This window comes from Phyllobates terribilis, unplaced genomic scaffold (genome assembly GCF_046119375.1).
Source record: "Phyllobates terribilis strain yellow unplaced genomic scaffold, ASM4611937v1 Scaffold_36__1_contigs__length_13169755, whole genome shotgun sequence".
Taxonomy (NCBI): Eukaryota; Metazoa; Chordata; class Amphibia; order Anura; family Dendrobatidae; genus Phyllobates; species Phyllobates terribilis.
In genome coordinates this window covers 7,582,209-7,602,216 of record NW_027362796.1, presented here as the reverse complement: position 1 = coordinate 7,602,216, position 20,008 = coordinate 7,582,209, and the positions used below count along the sequence as shown (strand labels likewise).

Below are 20,008 nucleotides of genomic sequence, written 5' to 3'. Positions count from 1 at the left end.
CTCCCATCTCCACACTCACCCATAAGGGAGCAAACCCCAGGGAGTGGACTTCCGAAGCGGAGGAGGCCTTCGTCTCCCTGTTTCTGCCGGTTGTACTGTCATTTGGGTGGTCGCTGACCACTTTTCTAAAATGGCCCACTTCATCCCTCTGCCTGATCTCCCATCTGCATCTGTGCTCGCTAAGGACTTCATCCATCATATCTTTCGTCTCCACGGCCTACTCCTCCACATTGTGTCTGATCACGGGGTCCAGTTCACTTCGCACTTCTGGAGAGCTACGTGCAAGCTTCTGGATGTCTCCTTGGATTTTTCCTCTGCTTATCACCCTCAATCCAATGGTCAAGTGGAACGTATCAACCAGGTCCTTACCAGCTTTCTTCGGCACTTCGTCAACGCTCACCATAACGATTGGGTTGAGCTCCTACCCTGGGCCGAGTTCTCCTATAACAATCATGAGAGCGAGTCTACTTCCAAATCCCCGTTCTTTGTGGTCTACGGTCAACACCCCCGGATTCCGTTTCCCGTCTCTTCTTCAGTGGACAATCATGCTGCGGAGTCTCTTGTCAGTGAATTTTCTATTTGGGAGGACACTAGATCTGCACTTCTTCAGTCCTCCGAGCGGATGAAGAGACATGCTGATAACAGACGTCTGGATCCACCTCAATTCCGTCCAGGAGACAAGGTCTGGCTCTCCTCTAAATATGTTCGTATCAAAATACCATAGTATAAGTTGGGTCCGCGGTTCATCGGCCCATTCGAGGTTTTGAACCAAATCAATCCCATAGCTTACAAGCTAAAACTCCCGGCCACCCTACGGATTCCCAACTCCTTCCACGTATCTCTCCTCAAACCAGTTGTCCTTAATTCTTTCTCTGACGATCCAGGTACCACCCCAGCTCCGGTCTCCGCTGAGGACGTCTGTGAGGTAGAGAACATTTTGGCCACCAAAAGGGTAAGAGGAAAAACCTTTTTTCTGGTGGATTGGAAGGGGTTTGGCCCAGAAGAGAGGTCTTGGAAACCCAGGGAGAACATCCATGCCCCTCATCTTCTTAAAGAATTTCTTGCAGGCCTAAAGAAGAGGGGGCGTAAAGGTGGGGGGTACTGTAGCAGGGGGCAGAGACGCCGTCCTCCTTACCGCCGCGGTCCTGGTCCGGCGTCTTCTGGTCCCCCTGCTGCTGCGGCACGCAGCTTCCTGGGCACGGTGCATTAGCCGGGGACTCTTTAGGATAGCGCGTGTGGCCCCTTTAAGAGGGAGTGACCCTCTTAAAGGGGCCATGTGCGCCGTCCTAAAGAGTCCCCAACCAATGGCCGTAGGACTTCCCATATATAAGGCACCTCCTCCAAAATGGAGGTGCATGTGCAATGGTTGTTGTTCTGTATGCTAACACTTGCTTCAGCCCTCAGGTCCCGCTGCCTGTTAGTCCTGCTCGCCAGCCTGCCTGTCAGTCCTGCTAGCCTGTCTGCCTATCAGTCCTGCTCGCCAGTTACCTGTTGTGCCCGCCTGCCTGCCTACCTGGAAGCACCTGCCAGTTACCTGTCGTGCCCACCAGCCTGCTTACCTGGAAGCACTTGCCTGTTACCTGTCGTGCCCGCTAGGTTGTCTACCCGGACCACCCATCAGCCTTCCTGCCGTGCTCATCCGCTGTACAGGTCAGTTCCTGCCATCTGACCCATGGGAGTCACCTGCTCTTATACAAGGTCAGTCCCAGAGTGGCACCTGGTCCCCCAGCTCGGTCCCTCCCTGGTTCACGGAGTCGATTGAGCCGCCGTGCGACCTTGAGTAGGTACTTAGTCATGCCCCTCTGGTCCCTCCTTGCACCGCAGCACAGAGGTTCCACCACCCGAACCCGCAACATTAACATAATGTGCATACAATTATTTAAATTAGAGTCCCATTCAAGTGTAAACGTATTTTCATTAGGAAATGTTTGTAGAACTGTCCATGTCCATAATGGATCCTTCTGTTTGTCTAATAGTTTGTAACATGAGCCGTTACCTTGATGATAGTCGATTGTAAAAGTATTCCATGATGTAGATATATAGATAATTCCCTCTGCAGCCGGGCTCTCCTTTGACAATTGCCAGACCGGGAGCCGATTCCAATGTACTGCTGCTGTATCCAAGATAAAACACTAGGGAGAAAGTAGTGCAAATAGGGTCTTACCCAACAAACATTTAAGAGTATTTGAATCATATTGTGCTAACCTGATCGGTATTCTTTTCTTTGGCGTTTTAAGTTTGATGTTCAGCTGCTGCAGATTCATGGGTTTGTCAAAACCGATGAATATCAGGATGTGGAGAAATTTGTGGATAATTCCCGTGCTGCTGGTTTATTGAAGACGTCAATTCAGAAACGTTTATTAAATATAATAATTGAATATGGAACGTGCAGATCTCTCAGATGTTTTTTTATATCAATTAATCTGTCTCTTTGTTTCTGCACTTCTATAGAATAATCTGGAAAGATCTAGATTTTGGACCCATTGATTGTTACATCTGGGTGATCCCTTGCCTGTCGCAGGATAATATCTCTGTCCAGGTAGCGTAAAACTTTAGCCAGCACAGGTCTTTGTGGAAGCCCAGGAGGAAGATGAGCACCCTATGAGCTCGTTCTACAGCTTATAGGAGGGTTAAGGTTTCAAGCCTGATTATTAATTTCAGCCAGTTTTCAAAGAATTCAGTAGGAAAGGAGCCTTCTATTTTTTCAGGCACACCAATAAGTGGTATATCATTGAGCCTTGACCTATTTTCAAGTTCATCTGCTTTGAGCAGGGGGTTGGACCAGATGACCCAGGAGGTCCCTTCCAACTCTACCATTCTATGATTCTATGATTCTATGTTTCTGCCAGCTGTGCTGATATTTGCTGTTCTGCAAGCCTGTTCTCCTTGCTTTTATTGGCTATCTGGTCCTCAATGGCGCTAACTCTGCCTTCCACTGCCCCTCCTCTATTTTCTGCAGTTTGTGTCTGTGACGGATCAACCCCGTACTCCAAGATTTTGCCACATGGGGGTTGTCGTAGCGCCTATGCAGCTAATGGGACATAATGTTATAAAGTGGGGTGAATATTGTGGATCACATATTGTTGGACATTCTGTGATGTGACCGAAGCACTCCTGGCCCCCACCTTCCTGTGCTCACTTAGCAGTGGCAAACAGACAATGTGCTGATTAATGGGTTGTTGCATAACTGCTGTCTGGGAGCCTACTCTGGGTATTATTTGGTGAGAACAATGGGTGCTAAAAATAGCTTGTGTGATTCTCTATAAAACCTGCTTGTGAGAATAAAAGTTAGTCCATCTTGGAGACACTGTGCGATAGTCATATTTTATATATCCCAATGTAAGAAAAGCCTTTCCATGTCAGGGGTCTGCAGAAGAAGATTGGACATCTGCAGATGGGGTAACTAGCTCCCGTCACACTGGTGGCAGCGGTGCGATGCGGTCCATCTTCTTCAGGAACCAAGGACTGAATGGAAGACATCTACCGGAAGCTAAAGAGGAATACGCTGAAGAACCTTGTGGAAGTTAGAGGGTTAACCGCCAGCAACAAAACAAAAGCGGATTTGATAGCAGCCATTATGGAGCTCGACAACGCAACAACCTCCAACGGGAACGTGGAAGAGACTGAATTCCAGAGGGAGGTAAAGAGCAGACTGGCACTTTATGCTCCCAACCCGGCAGTACAGATCATAGATAAGGTGATGGCTGATACGTACTGATCTGGATGAAAAGATGGAGATGGAGAGGGCAGAGCGGATGGAGCTAGCCAGGATGGAGATGGCAGAGCGGACCAAGATAGAGCTAGCCAAGATGGAGATGGCGGAGCGGAGAGAGAAGATACAGCGAGCAGGGGGAGCCCTGGCTTCCTCCCCGGTACCAGCAGGAGTAAACCACAAAAAGATCCAATACAATGCCTTCCGACAGTTGGGGGAGGCAGAGGAAGACATTGATGGCTTTCTGCAGGACTTTGAGCGGCAGTGTACCCTTCATAAAGTGGAGCCGGAGGATTGGGTCCAGATTCTGGCCAGAAAACTGACAGGCCGGGCAGCGGATGCCTATCGCACTGTATCGGATAAGGACTGTATGGACTATAAGCGAGTCAAAGAAGTGATCTTGGCCCGGTATGCACTAACACCACAGGCATACCGTCAAAAGTTCCGCAAAACCACAAAACGGGAAACGAATACCCACGCAGAATGGGCCTGCAAACTATGGTGGTCACTGCTACAGTGGGTACAAGGTAGCAAAGCAGACATGAAGGAGGATGTCCTACAGCTCATCGCGTTAGAACGATTCTTTACTGGGTTAACTCCCGAGACGCAAGATTGGCTTCGGGACCGACGACTCTTGAGGAGGCCGCACGGCTGACCGATGAACATTATGATGCCAGGAGGGCCCAATTGTCAGGGTCCAAAACTGTCTCAAGGGGCCCTCCCATGGGTCTGGAGGCCCCTAAACAGAAGCTTGGCGGGGGACCCACCAATACCCCGGCCTACCAGAGTCCTCCTGGGGTGTGATGCCACACCTGCCATCAGCTGGGTCACCTGCAGAGACACTGTCCCAACCGGACCCAGCGCACCCAGTGGCCAAAACCGGAAATGGCTACCTTCAACCAGGCCGCTGTACACTGCTACCAAGGCGAAGCCAACCCGGCATCGGTGGCTATGGCTAATTATGGGATGGAAGAGATAGAGGGAGTGCTGCATGAAGTGGACCCTGTGCAGGCAGCCCAGGCAGATAATCGACAACAACATCAACAGTCGGTGTGGATTAATGGGAAACGGCTGCAGGGATTAAGAGATTCTGGAGCTACTCTGACCCTTGTGAAGTCACATCTCGCCCAAGGCCAAAAGACGGGTCGGACAGTGGCGGTCCGAGTAGCTGGGGGAGCCATACATCGACTGCCCACGGCCAAGATTCACCTGAACTGGAGGGGTCGGGGATGGCCTTGTCGAGACCGGCATGAAGAAGGATTTGCCTGCAGATGCTGGGAAATGACTTGGGGCCCATGTTGTCTTCCTTCTCGGTCGCCCCCCTGGCTGAGACATATCCTGTGACTACCCAGAGACAAGCTCGAGCTGCGGAGGCGGAATCACACTCGGAGGAGGCCCAGGTAAGACACTACAGCCCTTCGCGTATTCCCATAGCCAGACACATTTCATGGGACACCCCAGCAGAATTTAGGAGGGAGGTACTAGAGGATCCCTCATTGCAGGGTTATCGCGGGAAGGCACAGGAGGGGAGAGGGGTACTGGAAGGTGAACAGTTTATATGGCATCAGGGACTCCTCTACAGGGGTTACAGAGCAAACTCACTCAGGGACGAGCCCCACTATAAAACGACAGCTGGTAGTTCCCAAAAAGTATAGGCAGGAGTTGCTGCGAATTTCTCATGACATACCCTTGGCGGGGCACCTCGGAGTTAGCCACACCAGGCATCGTCTGACACAAAACTTCTTTTGGCCAGGGTTATCCCATGATGTTCGTCAGTACTGCCAGACCTGTGACAGTTGCCAGCGCATTGGCAAGAGGGGAGATCGCTGCAAGGCCAAATTACATCCCCTTCCCATTGTGGAGGAGCCATTTAGCCGAGTAGCGGTCGATCTGATAGGGCCGTTAGCCAAACCCAGTCCATCAGGGAAAAGGTATATATTGACAGTGATAGATTACGCCACGCGGTATCCAGAGGCGGTTGCCTTACCTAACATACTGGCAGAGACGGTGGCGGCTGCTCTGCTCCAGGTTTTCTCACGGGTTGGATTTCCCCGGGAGATTATCTCGGATGAGGGCACCCAATTTACGGCAGAGGTGACCAACCAACTGTGGAGACTGTGTGGTGTAAAGTCCATTAGAAGCGCCCCATACCATCCGCAGACCAATGGGTTGTGTGAGTGCTTTAACGGAACGTTAAAACAACTCATTGGGACGTTCACCAGGACCTACAGGGACTGGGAGAAATTCTTGCCGCACCTCCTGTTCGCCAATCGGGAGGTGCCCCAAGAATCTACGGGGTTCTCCCCAATTGAACTGTTATATGGGAGGCGGGTGAGGGGGCCTCTAGACTTAGTGCGGGAACTCTGGGAAGGGGAGGAAACCATAGCAGGAACCCCTATCGTGCCCTTCGTGCTGGAACTCCGGGACCGCCTGCAGGAGTTGACTCAGGCTGTGCGCGTGAACATGCAGGCAGCCCAATGGCGCCAGCTCGTATGGTAAGATCAGAGGGCTAGAGAACGCACCTTCGAGATAGGACAGAAGGTCCTGGTATTAGAACCGGTTAGGCAGAACAAATTCCAGGCCGCATGGCAGGGGCCTTACCGGGTAGTGGGGAAAATAGCCGACACCACTTACAATGTCGCCGATTGTGACGACCCCAGGGTTATCCGCATGTTCCACGTGAATATGCTGAAGCCCTACCGGGAGCGCCCTGAAAAGGTAGCTGCCATCTGCGCACCCGAAACAGAGGATTTAGCCGAACTCCCCTTGCCTGATGTCTTAGGTGAGAGGACTCAGTCGAAAACCTGGGACCAGGTACACTTAGGAGAAAACCTAGGGGCCCGGGAGAGCAGGCCGAGGCATTGCTGAGGCAGCGGCAGAGGATGTTCTCAGAGAGACCGGGATTCACCCGACTTGCACAACACAAGGTTGAGACACAAGATCAGACCCCCCTGAGACAACCCCCCCTTCCGCGTCCCGGAGTCTGTACGAGAAGGGATGCGACAAGAGATACAGGAGATGTTGCGTTTAGGGGTCATTGAGGAGTCAGATAGTCCCTGGGCGTCCCCTGTAGTGTTAGTGCCTAAGAAAGATGGGACTACCAGGTTTTGTGTAGACTATCGAAAGCTAAATGAGAAAACTGTGATGGATGCGTATCCCATGCCGCGTGTGGACAAGTTGTTAGACCGGCTGGCTGGGGCAAAGTATTTGACCACCATCGATCTATGCAAAGGCTATTGGCAGATCCCCCTAAGTCCTGATGCTATTCCCAAGTCTGCATTTCTCACCCCGTTTGGCTTATTCCAGTTTCGGTTTATGCCATTTGGGATGAAGAATGTCCCCGCGACCTTCCAGAGGCTGGCTGACCGGCTTCTGGTCTCCAGGACTATGCTTGTGCCTACCTGGATGACATCGCCGTCTACAGCGCGACATGGGATGAGCATCTAAATCACCTAGAGACAGTATTGGATAGGATCCACAAAGCCGGAATCACCCTGAACCCCAACAAGTGTCATGTAGGCAAAGCAGAGGTGCAGTATTTAGGACATTGGGTGGGGGGTGGAAAACAACGACCGGAACCCGCCAAGATTGAGGCCGTAGCCAAGTGGCCCACCCCACGTATTAAAACCCAAGTCATGGCCTTTCTAGGGACAGCAGGGTATTATAGGAAATATGTCCCCAATTACAGCAGCATTGCCAAGCCCCTCACTGATCTGACACTTAAGAACCTCCCCCGCCAGGTAACCTGGACCCCCGAGTGTGAGGAAGCCTTCCGCCAGCTAAAAGACGCTTTCACAAATACCCCGATATTGGCCGCACCCGATCCAACTAAACTTTACCTGTTCACACAGACGCATCTATGTTTGGGTTGGGGGCAGTACTGAGCCAAGTCGGGCCGGACGGCCAAGAACACCCAATAGCTTATCTGAGTCGGAAATTACTGCCTCGAGAAGTCAGCTATGCGGCCGTCGAAAAGGAATGCCTGGCAGTAGTATGGGCTGCCACGCAGCTCCAACCATATTTGTATGGAAGACAGTTTTCCCTCATAACGGACCATAACCCCCTGGTATGGCTTAATCGGGTCTCCAGGGACAATGTCAGACTACTACGGTGGAGTTTGGCGCTACAACCGTTAGACTTCACCATCCACTATAGACCCGGCAAGCAAAATGGTAACGCCGATGGACTAAACCGACAAACTGACCTGCTACCAACCTCATGAATCGTGGACCTCCTCCAGCTGATCCGTCGGGGAGTAGACTGGGCAGGCCGATCCTGTCCGGGAAGGGGGAGCATTGTGACGGATCAACCCCGTACTCCAAGATTTTGCCACATGGGGGTTGTCGTAGAGCCTATGCAGCTAATGGGACATAATGTTATAAAGTGGGGTGAATATTGTGGATCACATATTGTTGGACATTCTGTGATGTGACCGAAGCAATCCTGGCCCCCACCTTCCTGTGCTCTCTTAGCAGTGGCAAACAGACAATGTGCTGATTAATGGGTTGTTGCATAACTGCTGTCTGGGAGCCTACTGTGGGTATTATTTGGTGAGAACAATGGGTGCTAAAAATAGCTTGTGTGATTCTCTATAAAACACTGTGTGATAGTCATATTTTATATATCCCAGTGTAAGAAAAGCCTTTGTCAGGGGCCTGCAGAAGAAGATTGGACATCTGCAGATGGGGTAACTAGCTCCCGTCACAGTGTCGTATACCTGCTATCTCATCTTTAAGACCACCAAAATGTACATTGAAAGCAGATGGAGAGAATTTACAATGTACCACTGCAATGAAAACGTCTTTTAAAGTAGGTTCCTCAGGTACATGTATGTCCCATTGGTGCAGATTAGGCCGTCGGGCAGTGAGTATTGTACCACATGCAATTTTGTGGTCTTTTCATCCCCTTCAATGCGGCTGCCTCTCCCATCTCCTGCACACCCAACTCCTCCACTTGGAACCCATGCACAGGTGTGGGTAGCTGCTATAAGAAGGCCACTGTCACCTGATGAGACCTGCGTTTCTGTTCAAGCAAATTGCTACAGCCTGGCCACCACTTCCCTCCGCCTCGTCTCCCCTGCTCAATCTGTCTCCAGCATGACAACCGTGGTGTCATCTTTGAGCTGAGAGCCTGCTTGTCCCACAGTCTTTGTGTGGCTTTTCCTGGTCATTTTTTTTCCCTGGAGCAAAGTACCTCCACACTCAGAAAGTTAACTGGTAGATGTATGACAATTTTCAGGACGGTCGTCAGGTCTTATATAGGATAAATAGCTAGATGCTCGGCAGGAGCTCTGTGAGGAGCTGCCCACTTTCTAAAGACTATAATACTTTTCCAGCAACGGACCACCATTTTTGTTAATATTATTATTGTGTATTAGTGATTTGCTTGTTATGTTTTATATAGTTCTGCTAACTTGTCTGTATGTGCACTAGATTCACTTGTAAAATGTCCAGCATTCCACTAATCTCATCTTTATCTCAGGAGTCCATTGTCTCAACAGCCAATAATCTCATTAGGGGACTGTAGATTGAGACACAGTGGAGCAGTCATCACAGGGGGTCTTACATGCAGTATCAGATGAAGGCTTCTAGACTATTTTTCATTGTTTTTAGCTAACAGTGAATGTTTAAGGGGGGAGCATGTGATCACTTCTGACCTGGGAGGGGACTGAGCCCAGTGGAAGAAAGGACAGACATGTTTGAGGGAGAGTTGTGTGGAAGGATTGAAAGGAAGAGGATGGAGACCGTGGACTTGGAAGGAGGAATGGATAAACATGTTACCATTATGGATTATGTTCTTTGGATTTACACTTTCTTACAAGGACTGCTGCTACGGGATACATGTGCTTTCATCGTTTTATCTGTCGTCTAGAGGATCATGGACTGTGGCTACAGACTATAGTGGCTGGAGATACGAAATCTGTGGGCCAACCTAAAGTTGGGAGACAGTGAGTATGGCCTTATACAAAGCCAGTGGAACTACTGAACCCAGATTGGGAATTTGAGGACTGAGAGAACGGTATTTTGGCCATTTTCTTGGAATTGCTTTGTTACCGTGGCTGTGATCAATAAAATGTTGTTGCATCGTTAACCTGCCTAGGTGATTACTTACAACCTACAACCTCAGATCTTTACAAGCTCCTACATCTGCTTGTTCACATATGTCGTCAGGGTTGTTGCATGAAAGTACTGCTGCTTTCTGTGTGAGTGGGATAGTCATGCAAGAGAATATTGCTACAAAAAAAAGGGACTGGCCTCTCTGACATTTACTTCAGAAAGGGAGTAAACTGTCCTGCATCCAGAAGTTGAGGATCCACCTAGGCAATGGTGGTAACAAAATCTTATCAAGTTGGGCCTAATGAAGAACTTTGCAAAGGCTATGGATAAAAATGTAAAAGCATTCATGCATCTGATTGATAATTTTCCAAGGTTAAGTGAAGCAAATATAAAAATAAAAGAAGGAGTCTTTATTGGACTTCAGATTTTTAAGCTTTTTCAAGATGAGGAGTTTCTTCAGTTGTTGCAGGGCAAGGAAAAGGCTGTATGGTCTAGATTTGCATTTGTGGTAACTAACGTTTTGGGAAACTCAAGGGCAGATACAGTAACTATGAAGAGTTGGTGTCATTTCTCCTCAAAACATATAAGGATCTTGGCTGTAACATGTCCTTAATGATTAATTTCTTACATTCTAGACTTTTCTTACACCAAACTGTGGAGTAGTGAGAGACGAGGGTTGTGAGAGATGTAACCAAGATATTGCAGCTATGGAGAAAAGATATCAAGGAAAAAGGAAATCCATCAACACTTGCAGATTACTGTTGCATAATTTTAATAGATGATCCGATACAGGAGTACAAGAAACAAGCAAAAAACAGTTGTCACTGAATGAGGACTAATTTTGTAGTGCAATTTCTGTAACTGTTTAAAATTCGCAATAAGGTTTAGACAGGTTTTAGTTATTTGAATTGTTCTAAGTTTTCTCTAAATAAATATCAGGAAAGTGGCATAACAAAATATTCTGCATCTGTATATTTACAAGAATAATAATGTTTCAAAGTACTGAAGCTTTTATCATTAATTATATGTAGCAGTAAAAGGAAAACTCAATTGTCCAATTTAAATTCAGGAGGTCAAACTCATTAAGAAATGGCTCAGTTCATAGCAGAACCTGACAACTTTTAAAAATATGTAAAACAGTGTTACATAATCTGAAAGGTCATTGAGCTAGGTTCTTCAGCTGCTCAGTAAGGAAGTGCAGCCTCTGTACAGGTCCCAGTACCTTCCTCTCCTCTGCACCAATCAGCTAAGTGTGGGGCTGGAGGAGAGAGCAGTTCTCTCACTGATCAGGAAGGACACTGTCTCTCATTGTTCTCGGTCAAAGGAAGCTACCTCCAGTCTATAGTATGCACTCATTTATTAGCAAGATTTTTTCTTGCTAAAAGTGTGTCTTTTCAAGTAAAACATTTTCCACATTAAGGATATAAAAAAGGCTTCTCCCCTCTATGACTTCTCTGATGTCTATCAAGATGCGCTTTCCAGTTAAAACATTTCCCACATTCTGAACAGGAAAAAGGCTTTTCCCCTGTGTGAGTTCTCTGGTGACTAAGAAGATTTGATTTCTGGTTAAAACATTTCCCACATTCTGTACATGAAAAAGGCTTCTCCCCTGTGTGAGTTCTCTGATGTGTAACAAGATCTGATTTCTGGGTAAAACATTTCCCACATTCTGAACATGAAAAAGGCATCTTTCCTGTGTGAGTTATCTGGTGTCTATCAAGATGCGTTTTCCGGTTAAAACATTTCCCACATTCTGAACATGAAAAAGGCTTCTCCCCTGTGTGAATTCTCTGATGTGTGATAAGACTTGATTTCACTGTAAAATATTTCCGACATTCTGAGCATGAAAAAGGGTTCTCTCCTGTGTGAGTTCTCTGGTGCTTAACAAGATTTGATTTCCCTGTAAAACATTTTCCACATTCTGAACAGGAAAAAGGCTTTTCCCCTGTGTGAGTTATCTGATGTCTAACAAGAGCTGATTTGTTGTTAAAACATTTTCCACATTCTGAACATAAAAAAGGCTTCTCCCCTGTGTGAGTGCTCTCATGTGTAACAAGATCTGATTTCTGGTTAAAACATTTCCCACATTCTGAACATGAAAAAGGCATCTTTCCTGTGTGAGTTCTCTTATGTCTATCAAGATGCGCTTTACGGTTAAAACATTTTCCACATTCTGAACATGAAAAAGGCTTCTTCCCTGTGTGAATTATCTGATGCTTGGTAAGACTTGATTTCTCTGTAAAATATTTCCCACATGCTAAACATGAAAAAGGCTTCTCTCCTGTGTGAGTTCTCTGGTGCCTAACAAGATTTGATTTCCCTGTAAAACATTTCTCACATTCTGAACATGAAAAAGGCTTTTCCCCTGTGTGAGTTCTCTGATGTCTAACAAGAGCTGATTTGTTGTTAAAACATTTCCCACAGTCTGAACAGGAAAAAGGCTTCTCCCCTGTGTGAGTTCTCTGATGTGTAACAAGATCTGATTTCTGGTTAAAACATTTCCCACATTCTGAACATGAAAAAGGCATCTTTCCTGTGTGAGTTCTCTGATGTATATCAAGATGCGCTTTCCGGAAAAAACATTTCCCACACTCTGAGCAGGAAAAAGGCTTCTCCCCTGTGTGAGTTCTCTGATGTCTATCAAGATGCGCTTTCCGGTTAAAACATTTCCCACATTCTGAACATGAAAAAGGCTTATCCCCTGTGTGAATTATCTGATGTTTGATAAGACTTGATTTCTCTGAAAAATATTTCCCACATTCTGAACATGAAAAAGGCTTCTCCCCTGTGTGAGTTCTCTGGTGACTAAGAAGGCTTGCTTTCCTATTAAAACATTTCATACACTTGAAACAAGGAAATCTATTCTTTGCTGTGTGAATTTTTTGATGTTTAAGAAAAAACTTTTTGAGGGGAAAACTATTTCCATATACTGACCGTGAAAATGGCTTCTTAGCTTTAGGAGCAGTTAGTTTTTTAATGCTTATTGTGTGACTTTGATTTTCCTTAGTAGTCGGTAATGAATCAGAAGATAGGACCTGTTTGAAAGGATAAGATGACAGATCTTTGCTGTGAAGGGATGATGGTAAATTTGGAGTAACAGCATTCCCTTCAATTGTATCCTGTGAGATCTCCAGCTCATCTGATTTGAAAATTGAAGATGTCAGCCGTCCCTCTGATCTCCTAGTACAGTTATCTGCTAAGTAAAAAAAAATTATATTTGTATAAAATATTCTTGAAATTTATATTTTTGAACAGTTCTACTTAAACTGTTGGTACAAATGGCAAGTTATGTAAAAATATTGAATTATTCACCAAGACAGTCTGATAGAAAATCTCATAGCATGAACCAGTAGAGCTTGGTGTTCAACTGTTTGTTCATTCTGCCTCCCAAATATGAAATATGCGAAAATAATACCAATAAAAATTTCTACTCATCTCACAAAAAACAAGCCTCCACTCAGGCCCTTCATCTGTCAATGGAAAAACAGAGGTTTCCACATGATTAGTGGCTCAAAAACTCTTGAAAAGAAACATGGCTTCCATAAACCAATACAGCAAAATCCGCTCTTCCAAAGTCAAATATGATCCCTACTTAACTCAAATGGAAAGCACCACACCCTATTAAAGCTCACGCATAATGCCGGAAGCAGCCTGATACAGCCTTGTTCTCCGCTGGTTAGGTCCTCTGTGTTCAGCTCCCGTGTTGTGTATTTTCTTCTTAGTTTCTTCTTGTGATCCCAGCCCGTTTACTGACTACTGTCTTCTGATTTCGTATTTTCTCTGCCCTCCTTGTTCTCATCCGGCAACCTGACTATTCTTCTTGTCATCTCACACCACAGAACAGCAGGCAACATTAAGTCCAATCCTAGGGGTCTTTGTGTAAGTACAGATCAATGTAGAGGGGTTAAAGGGTGATGGGCAAAACTTTGACTATAGACAATAACACATCTAATGGAAAGATAAAAAAAAAAAGCAACTAGTGGTGAAACCTCTCTGGGATAATTAAGAGTATGCATCTTGGTAGCTCCTGGCAATTTAAACTATAGTAAGGGCCAATATTTTCTGTCAGATGAGTATCAAGAAGAAATATACATTTAATGCAAACTTTTTATAATAGTGCAGAGCTGAGGTGTCTTAAATGTAAAACTCGGGCATTTGGAAGAGACAATGGAGACCTTTTTTGGAAGACTACCATTGAGTTACAGACTCACATAAGTGAGGCAGGCCAATCCCAACACAATCAAACTATCGTACAGAATGAACCTGTATAAAAAAAGAAGACAGAATAAAAAAAAAACACTTTACATCCCCAGCAAGAATGTATGTTTGGGAGAGGGGGACTCCAACACTAAATCAGAGTTGCACTTATTTATGGTAGACCGTTGGAGCTACTATGAGTCCTGACCAGAAGAGTAGAGAAAGTAGTAATGCTCCCCATTTCAGGATAAATTGTATGTAAATTCTTTAGGATCGATAATATAATTTATGACGTGGAGTGAATCCATGAAACCAGGGCTCGAGTCATGCCAACATATCTCCTGCAAGCATGAATACATTTTTTACAGCCATCAGCCACTCACAGCTTAGAGATATATCATGGCAAAGTTGTGACGTTTTTGTATACTTTATCTATTTGAAGTTATTTGGTTTAAAAATAAATTGAAAAGTCAGGGTAAAGGGAAACTCCGTTGTTATTATACAGAAATTCACACTTGGCCCTCACTGCACGTTTAATGTTGCCTATCATAAAAGCGAGGTTTGGTCATAAAGACTGGACCTGGTCTTGTAGGGACCATATGAGCACATTCAGCAGCACAGAAGGGAGAGAAGGTAGATTCATCTAATAAGATATCAGGGTTCTAAGAAGCCAACAGCGTCATTACCCTCCACTTTCTCTCACAGGCCCATCATAATATTTTTCTTCAAGTGATTTTCTAACTTGTCAGCACTTTCTACATATGCTGTCATTTGCATTGGTAGTTTACAGATCTGGGCAGGTAACAGTCAGGATCTTCTAATTTCAGTTGGTAGGTGGATCTTCCAGGTTGTAAGTTCTATAGAAAAGGGATTTCAATGCCCAAAGTCATTTGAACTGTTTTTGGTGGAGGACAATGTTTTGGTCTAGAGGCAAAATGGTGATCACACGATTGTGATACAGCCGGACTATACCACCGATAAAGCAGCCACAGCCGGTGACTGAGAAGAATCTGTGACTTCTCTGCATTTAGTGGTTACTACTCACCTGGACGGTTATCTGTAGGAATCTCCTCTTTACACCGCTCATCACCCCTCACATATGTCTTTGTAGTTTTAATATGGTTCAGATCTTCACCCTGAAACAAATATTGTACAAGTCACAGACAGATAGAAAAGTCACATATATGATCAGTAGTGATGAGCGAGTACCGTAATATCCGTAATCGCTATACTCATAATGAGTACTTTGCAATAATCGCGTATTCATTCCAAATAGCGAGTACAATGTAAGTCAATGGGAAATGCTGGACCCTACAAAGAGGTCTGGGGGCCTGAGGAAAAGGCAGGAATGGATAGGAAAGTGATGAAACAGAATGGGAAGAGCCTGGAGAATATGCCTGCATTTCTGACTCACATATGGTTTCTGGGAATAAGTTTGTCGCAGTATTACGCCACTTTACAGACACATAAGAACAACTACCAAACCTAACCTAAATTGCATTTAACAGGCCAAAAAGATTATGAAACAGTTTTTCCTGCACAATCACTTGTATATAAGGCTATATAAACTAGAGAAACCTAAAAAATATCCTTTTAGCCTTTGTTCACACATAATGTTGTGGCTTTTTTTCGCCTTTCACAATTGGGAGGGCCCTGCGTTATACATTTTGTAGGTCCCTCGGACATAAATCATTTTTCAGTTCGCTATTCCCCAGCACTTTACAAGCACAGCTAGAAAGTACTAGTAGGTATGTAGATCTTTTACTTGAGAGGCCTCAGGTGGCTCTGTAACATGCGACTTGGAGGGACAGCTGTTACTTAGACATTTGGGCGGTCCCTCCATCATTGACACTCAGATAGTGGAATACATATTCAATAGCAGTTTACAATGTGCCCATTGTAGCGTTGGGCTTGACCCTCCTCCTCCTCTTCCACCACCACCACCATGTGATACTGCGGCCCTAAATTCAAATGTTCAGAGGCCCTGCAGTAGGCAGGAAAGCTGAGTTTTGTGAGAGCCCTCGTGTGGCCCTGTAACATACATTTTGAAGTGCCCTACTCTAAAGATTTTGGAGGTCCCTCGTGTACATCTGAGAGTGCCATCACTTACTCATATTGTAGGGCCCTCACTGTATTATTTAACTCATTTAGGGGCAGAGACTACAGAGAAAATATCCAAGAGAAATGGAGTACTAGTAGGTAGCAGTGAGTGCAGCCTGCGATCTTCAGGTATGGCTGAACTTAGTGAACCGGAAAAATAAAGCTGCACTAGTTAACTGGATGACGAGCTCAAATACAGTGCCTACAAGTAGTATTCAACCCCCTGCAGATTTAGCTGGTTGACACATGCGGAATTAACTTGGCATTGTGACATTTGTACTGTAGATCAGCCTGGAAGTGGGAAATGCACTGCAGCAAATTTTTTTTTTTTTTTTTTTTAAACGTAAAAAGTTAATTCAGAGTGTCATTTATTATTCAACCCCTCAAACCACAAGAATTCTGTTTGGTCCCCCTAAAGTATTAAGAAGTAGTTCAGGCACCAAGAATAATGAGCTTCACATGTGTGGATTAAAGATCTCTTTTGCCAGCCTTTCCTGACTATTTAAGACCCTCCCCAAACTTGTGAACAGCACTCAGACATGGTCAACATGGGTAAGACAAAGGAGCATTCCAAGGCCATCAGAGACAAGATCGTGGAGGGTCACAAGGCTGGCAAGGGGTACAAAACCCTTTCCAAGGAGTTGGGCCTACCTGTCTCCACTGTTGGGAGCATCATCCGTAAGTGGAAGGCTTATGGAACTACTGTTAGCCGTCCACGGCCAGGACAGCCTTTGAAAGTGTCCTCCCGTGCCGAGGCCAGGCTTGTCCGAAGAGTCAAGGCTAACCCAAGGACAACAAGGAAGGAGCTCCGGGAAGATCACATGGCAGTGGGGATAGTCAATATCATAAGTAACGTACTCCACCGCAATGGTCTCCGTTCCAGACGAGCCCGTAAGGTACCTTTACTTTCAAAGCGTCATGTCAAGGCTCGTCTACAGTTTGCTCATGATCACTTGGAGGACTCTGAGACAGACTGGTTCAAGGTTCTATGGTCTGATGAGACCAAGATCGAGATCTTTGGTGCCAACCACACACGTGACGTTTGGAGACTGGATGGCACTGCATACGACCCCAAGAATACCATCCCTACAGTCAAGCATGGTGGTGGCAGCATCATGCTGTGGGGCTGTTTCTCTGCCAAGGGGCATGGCCATCTGGTCCGCATCCATGGGAAGATGGATAGCACGGCCTACCTGGAGATTTTGGCCAAGAACCTCCGCTCCTCCATCAAGGATCTTAAGATGGGTCGTAATTTCATCTTCCAACAAGACAACGACCCAAAGCACACAGCCAAGAAAACCAAGGCCTGGTTCAATAGGGAAAAAGTCAAGGTGTTGGAGTGGCCTAGTCAGTCTCCTGACCTTAACCCAATTGAAAACTTGTGGAAGGAGCTCAAGAATAAAGTCCACATGAGACACCCAAAGAACCTAGATAACTTGGAGAAGATCTGCATGGAGGAGTGGGCCAAGATAACTCCACAGACCTGTGCCGGCCTGATCAGGTCTTATAAAAGACGATTATTAGCTGTAATTGCAAACAAGGGTTATTCCACAAAATATTAAACATAGGGGTTGTATAATAATTGACCCACACTTTTATGTTTAAAATTTAATAAAATTCAACTGAGCAACATAACTTTTTGGTTTGTAAGATTTATGCTTCTGTTCATAAAACCTACTCTCGTTTGCAGTTTGAAGGCTCTAACTTATTTGCATCTTATCAAACCAGCTAAATCTGCAGGGGGTTGAATACTACTTGTAGGCACTGTATATGATTTGTGCAAGTCAATGGACAAAGGATATATGGTGCTTCCCTCGAGGATGGATTGGTGAAGCTTCTCCAAATGGCTCAGTTATTTTTGATTGTTAATATTCCCCAGATTATATAGGAGGAGAAGACTTCTTGATATTGTACTACTTGGTCCAGTGCAGAATGTGCATCGTACTTCCAAAAATTACTCCTGGGGGCTGTGTCATAAGTGCAGGGACATTCCTTGACAAGGGCATCCCTTGTCAAACATTATCTACAATGGAGTACTGTAGTAGTTATGGCCCTCAATTCAAATTTTCAGAGGGCCATCAGTCGGTCATCAACAGTCAGTGTAAATTTCTATTGAATATGTATCCTCTATCTCAGTCACAATGTGGCACAAGCCAGGCATGTTTTTTGCCAAATGGGGTGACTGACAGTACATTTCTATTGAATATGTATTCCCTATCTCAGTCACAATGCGGCACAACCTGTGACTAGGGCCTCAAACTTCCAATGACAAATATTAGTTTGGTAGGACCACTGTACAATGTGCATAGGGTTTGTAAAAATTAGCCCAATGGGCTGAATCATGGTTGACGCAGGAAGCCACCATCCCAAGGGTCTCCAATCACAAATAGTAGTTAGGCTGGAGTAGGAATACTGTCCTGGTTTGTCCACTGCACAATGTGCATAGTTTGTAAAAATTAGCCCTATGGGCTGAGTCATGGTTGACAAAGGAAGGAATCTGGTTTTTATGAGAAGGGGGTGAGGTTAACAGCAGTAGCATGAATCTGCATGTTTGGTGAATTTAGGTTGGCTTGCTGTCATCTGGAGGGATTACAAACTGTGGAGATATCCAGTCCTTGTTGAATTTAATCAGAGTAAGTCTGTCTGCATTTTCCATGGAGAGGCGTGTGCGCCTATCAGTGATGATTTCCCCAGCGGAACTGAAAACACGCTCAGACACCACACTAGCAGCCGGGAAGGCCAGCACCTCCAAGGCATATAAAGAGAGGTCGGGCCAAGTGTTCAGCTTAGACACCCAATAATTAAAGGGAACTGAAGCGTCAGAAAGGACACACGTATGGTCACTTAAAAGTAATCCTTGACCATGTTCTGCAACTTATCCCTCCTTGGCATTTTTATAGGCACAGACAGCCCTTGCAGTTTTGCTGGTTTATTTAAAATTGGCCAATTTGGGCACATTTTCCCCCCACCTCCGTTGGAGCTTGGGTTCGTGTATCTCCCCATTATCCCTTGGTGTTGAAAAGAGCTGGTACCTATGCCACCATCATTATCTGAAGGTGATATTTTCAGCAACTGATCCACAAAGGCCCTCTTAAACGATTCCATTGTACAACCCCTGGCAAAAATTATGGAATCACCGGGCTCGGAGGATGTTCATTCAGTTGTTTAATGTTGAAAAAAAGCAGATCATAGACATGGCACAAAACTAAATTCATTTCAAATGGCAACTTTAGGCTTTTAAGGAACACTAAAAGAAATCAAGATTAAAAATGTGGTACTCAGTAAGGGTAATTTTTTTCAGACCAAGCAGAGGGAAAAAATTATGGAGTCACTCAATTCTGAGGAAAAAATTATGGAATCACCCTGTAAATGTTAATTTCCAAAACTAACACCTGCATCAAATTAGATCTGCTCGTTAGTCTGCATCTAAAAAGGAGTGATCACACCTTGGAGAGCTGTTGCACCAAGTGGACTGACATGAATCATGGCTCCAACACGAGAAATGTCAATTGAAACAAATGGGTGGATTGGACAACCTTTCAGGGTAGGATCTGGTGTCCGTCAGTGCTGTCCTCTTAGCCCTTTGCTTCACGCCTTTGCAATTGATCCCTTCCTCAGAAGGATCGATTGTGGATCGTTGGCAGGGGTGCGGATGGGCAGGGCGGCGCCGGAGGCTATCTTGAGGGTAGTGGCCTATGCGGACGATATCACCGTATTTGTTTCTTCGCAAGAGGAGGCAATGGTGGTGATGTCAGAAGTGGAGCGCTACTCTGAGGCATCCGGGTCCAAGGTCAACCAGGATAAGTGTGAAAGTCTCTGGCTGGGAGGCGGAGATCCCATGTTTGATCTTCTGGCCACCCTCCCCGAACCCCAAGAACACGCCAAAGTCCTGGGCACTGAATTCGGCAAGGGTGATTACCTCATGAAAAACTGGGAGGCCAGA

General features: G+C 45.7%; 1 protein-coding gene across 1 annotated transcript in view; it reads right to left on the bottom strand.

Annotated features, from left to right (window-relative positions):
• Positions 1–10,523: 10,523 nt before the first annotated feature.
• The window catches only part of LOC141182817 (uncharacterized), an 81,006-nt gene continuing 71,521 nt past the window's right edge, over positions 10,524–20,008 (bottom strand). The window contains exons 7-8 of the mRNA XM_073660937.1: positions 15,011–15,101; positions 10,524–12,961 (exon numbers count right to left, since the gene is read on the bottom strand). Of these exons, the coding sequence (XP_073517038.1) occupies positions 11,184–12,961; positions 15,011–15,101 (1,869 nt within the window). The 3' untranslated portion in view covers positions 10,524–11,183. The remainder of the gene's footprint in view (positions 12,962–15,010; positions 15,102–20,008) is intronic.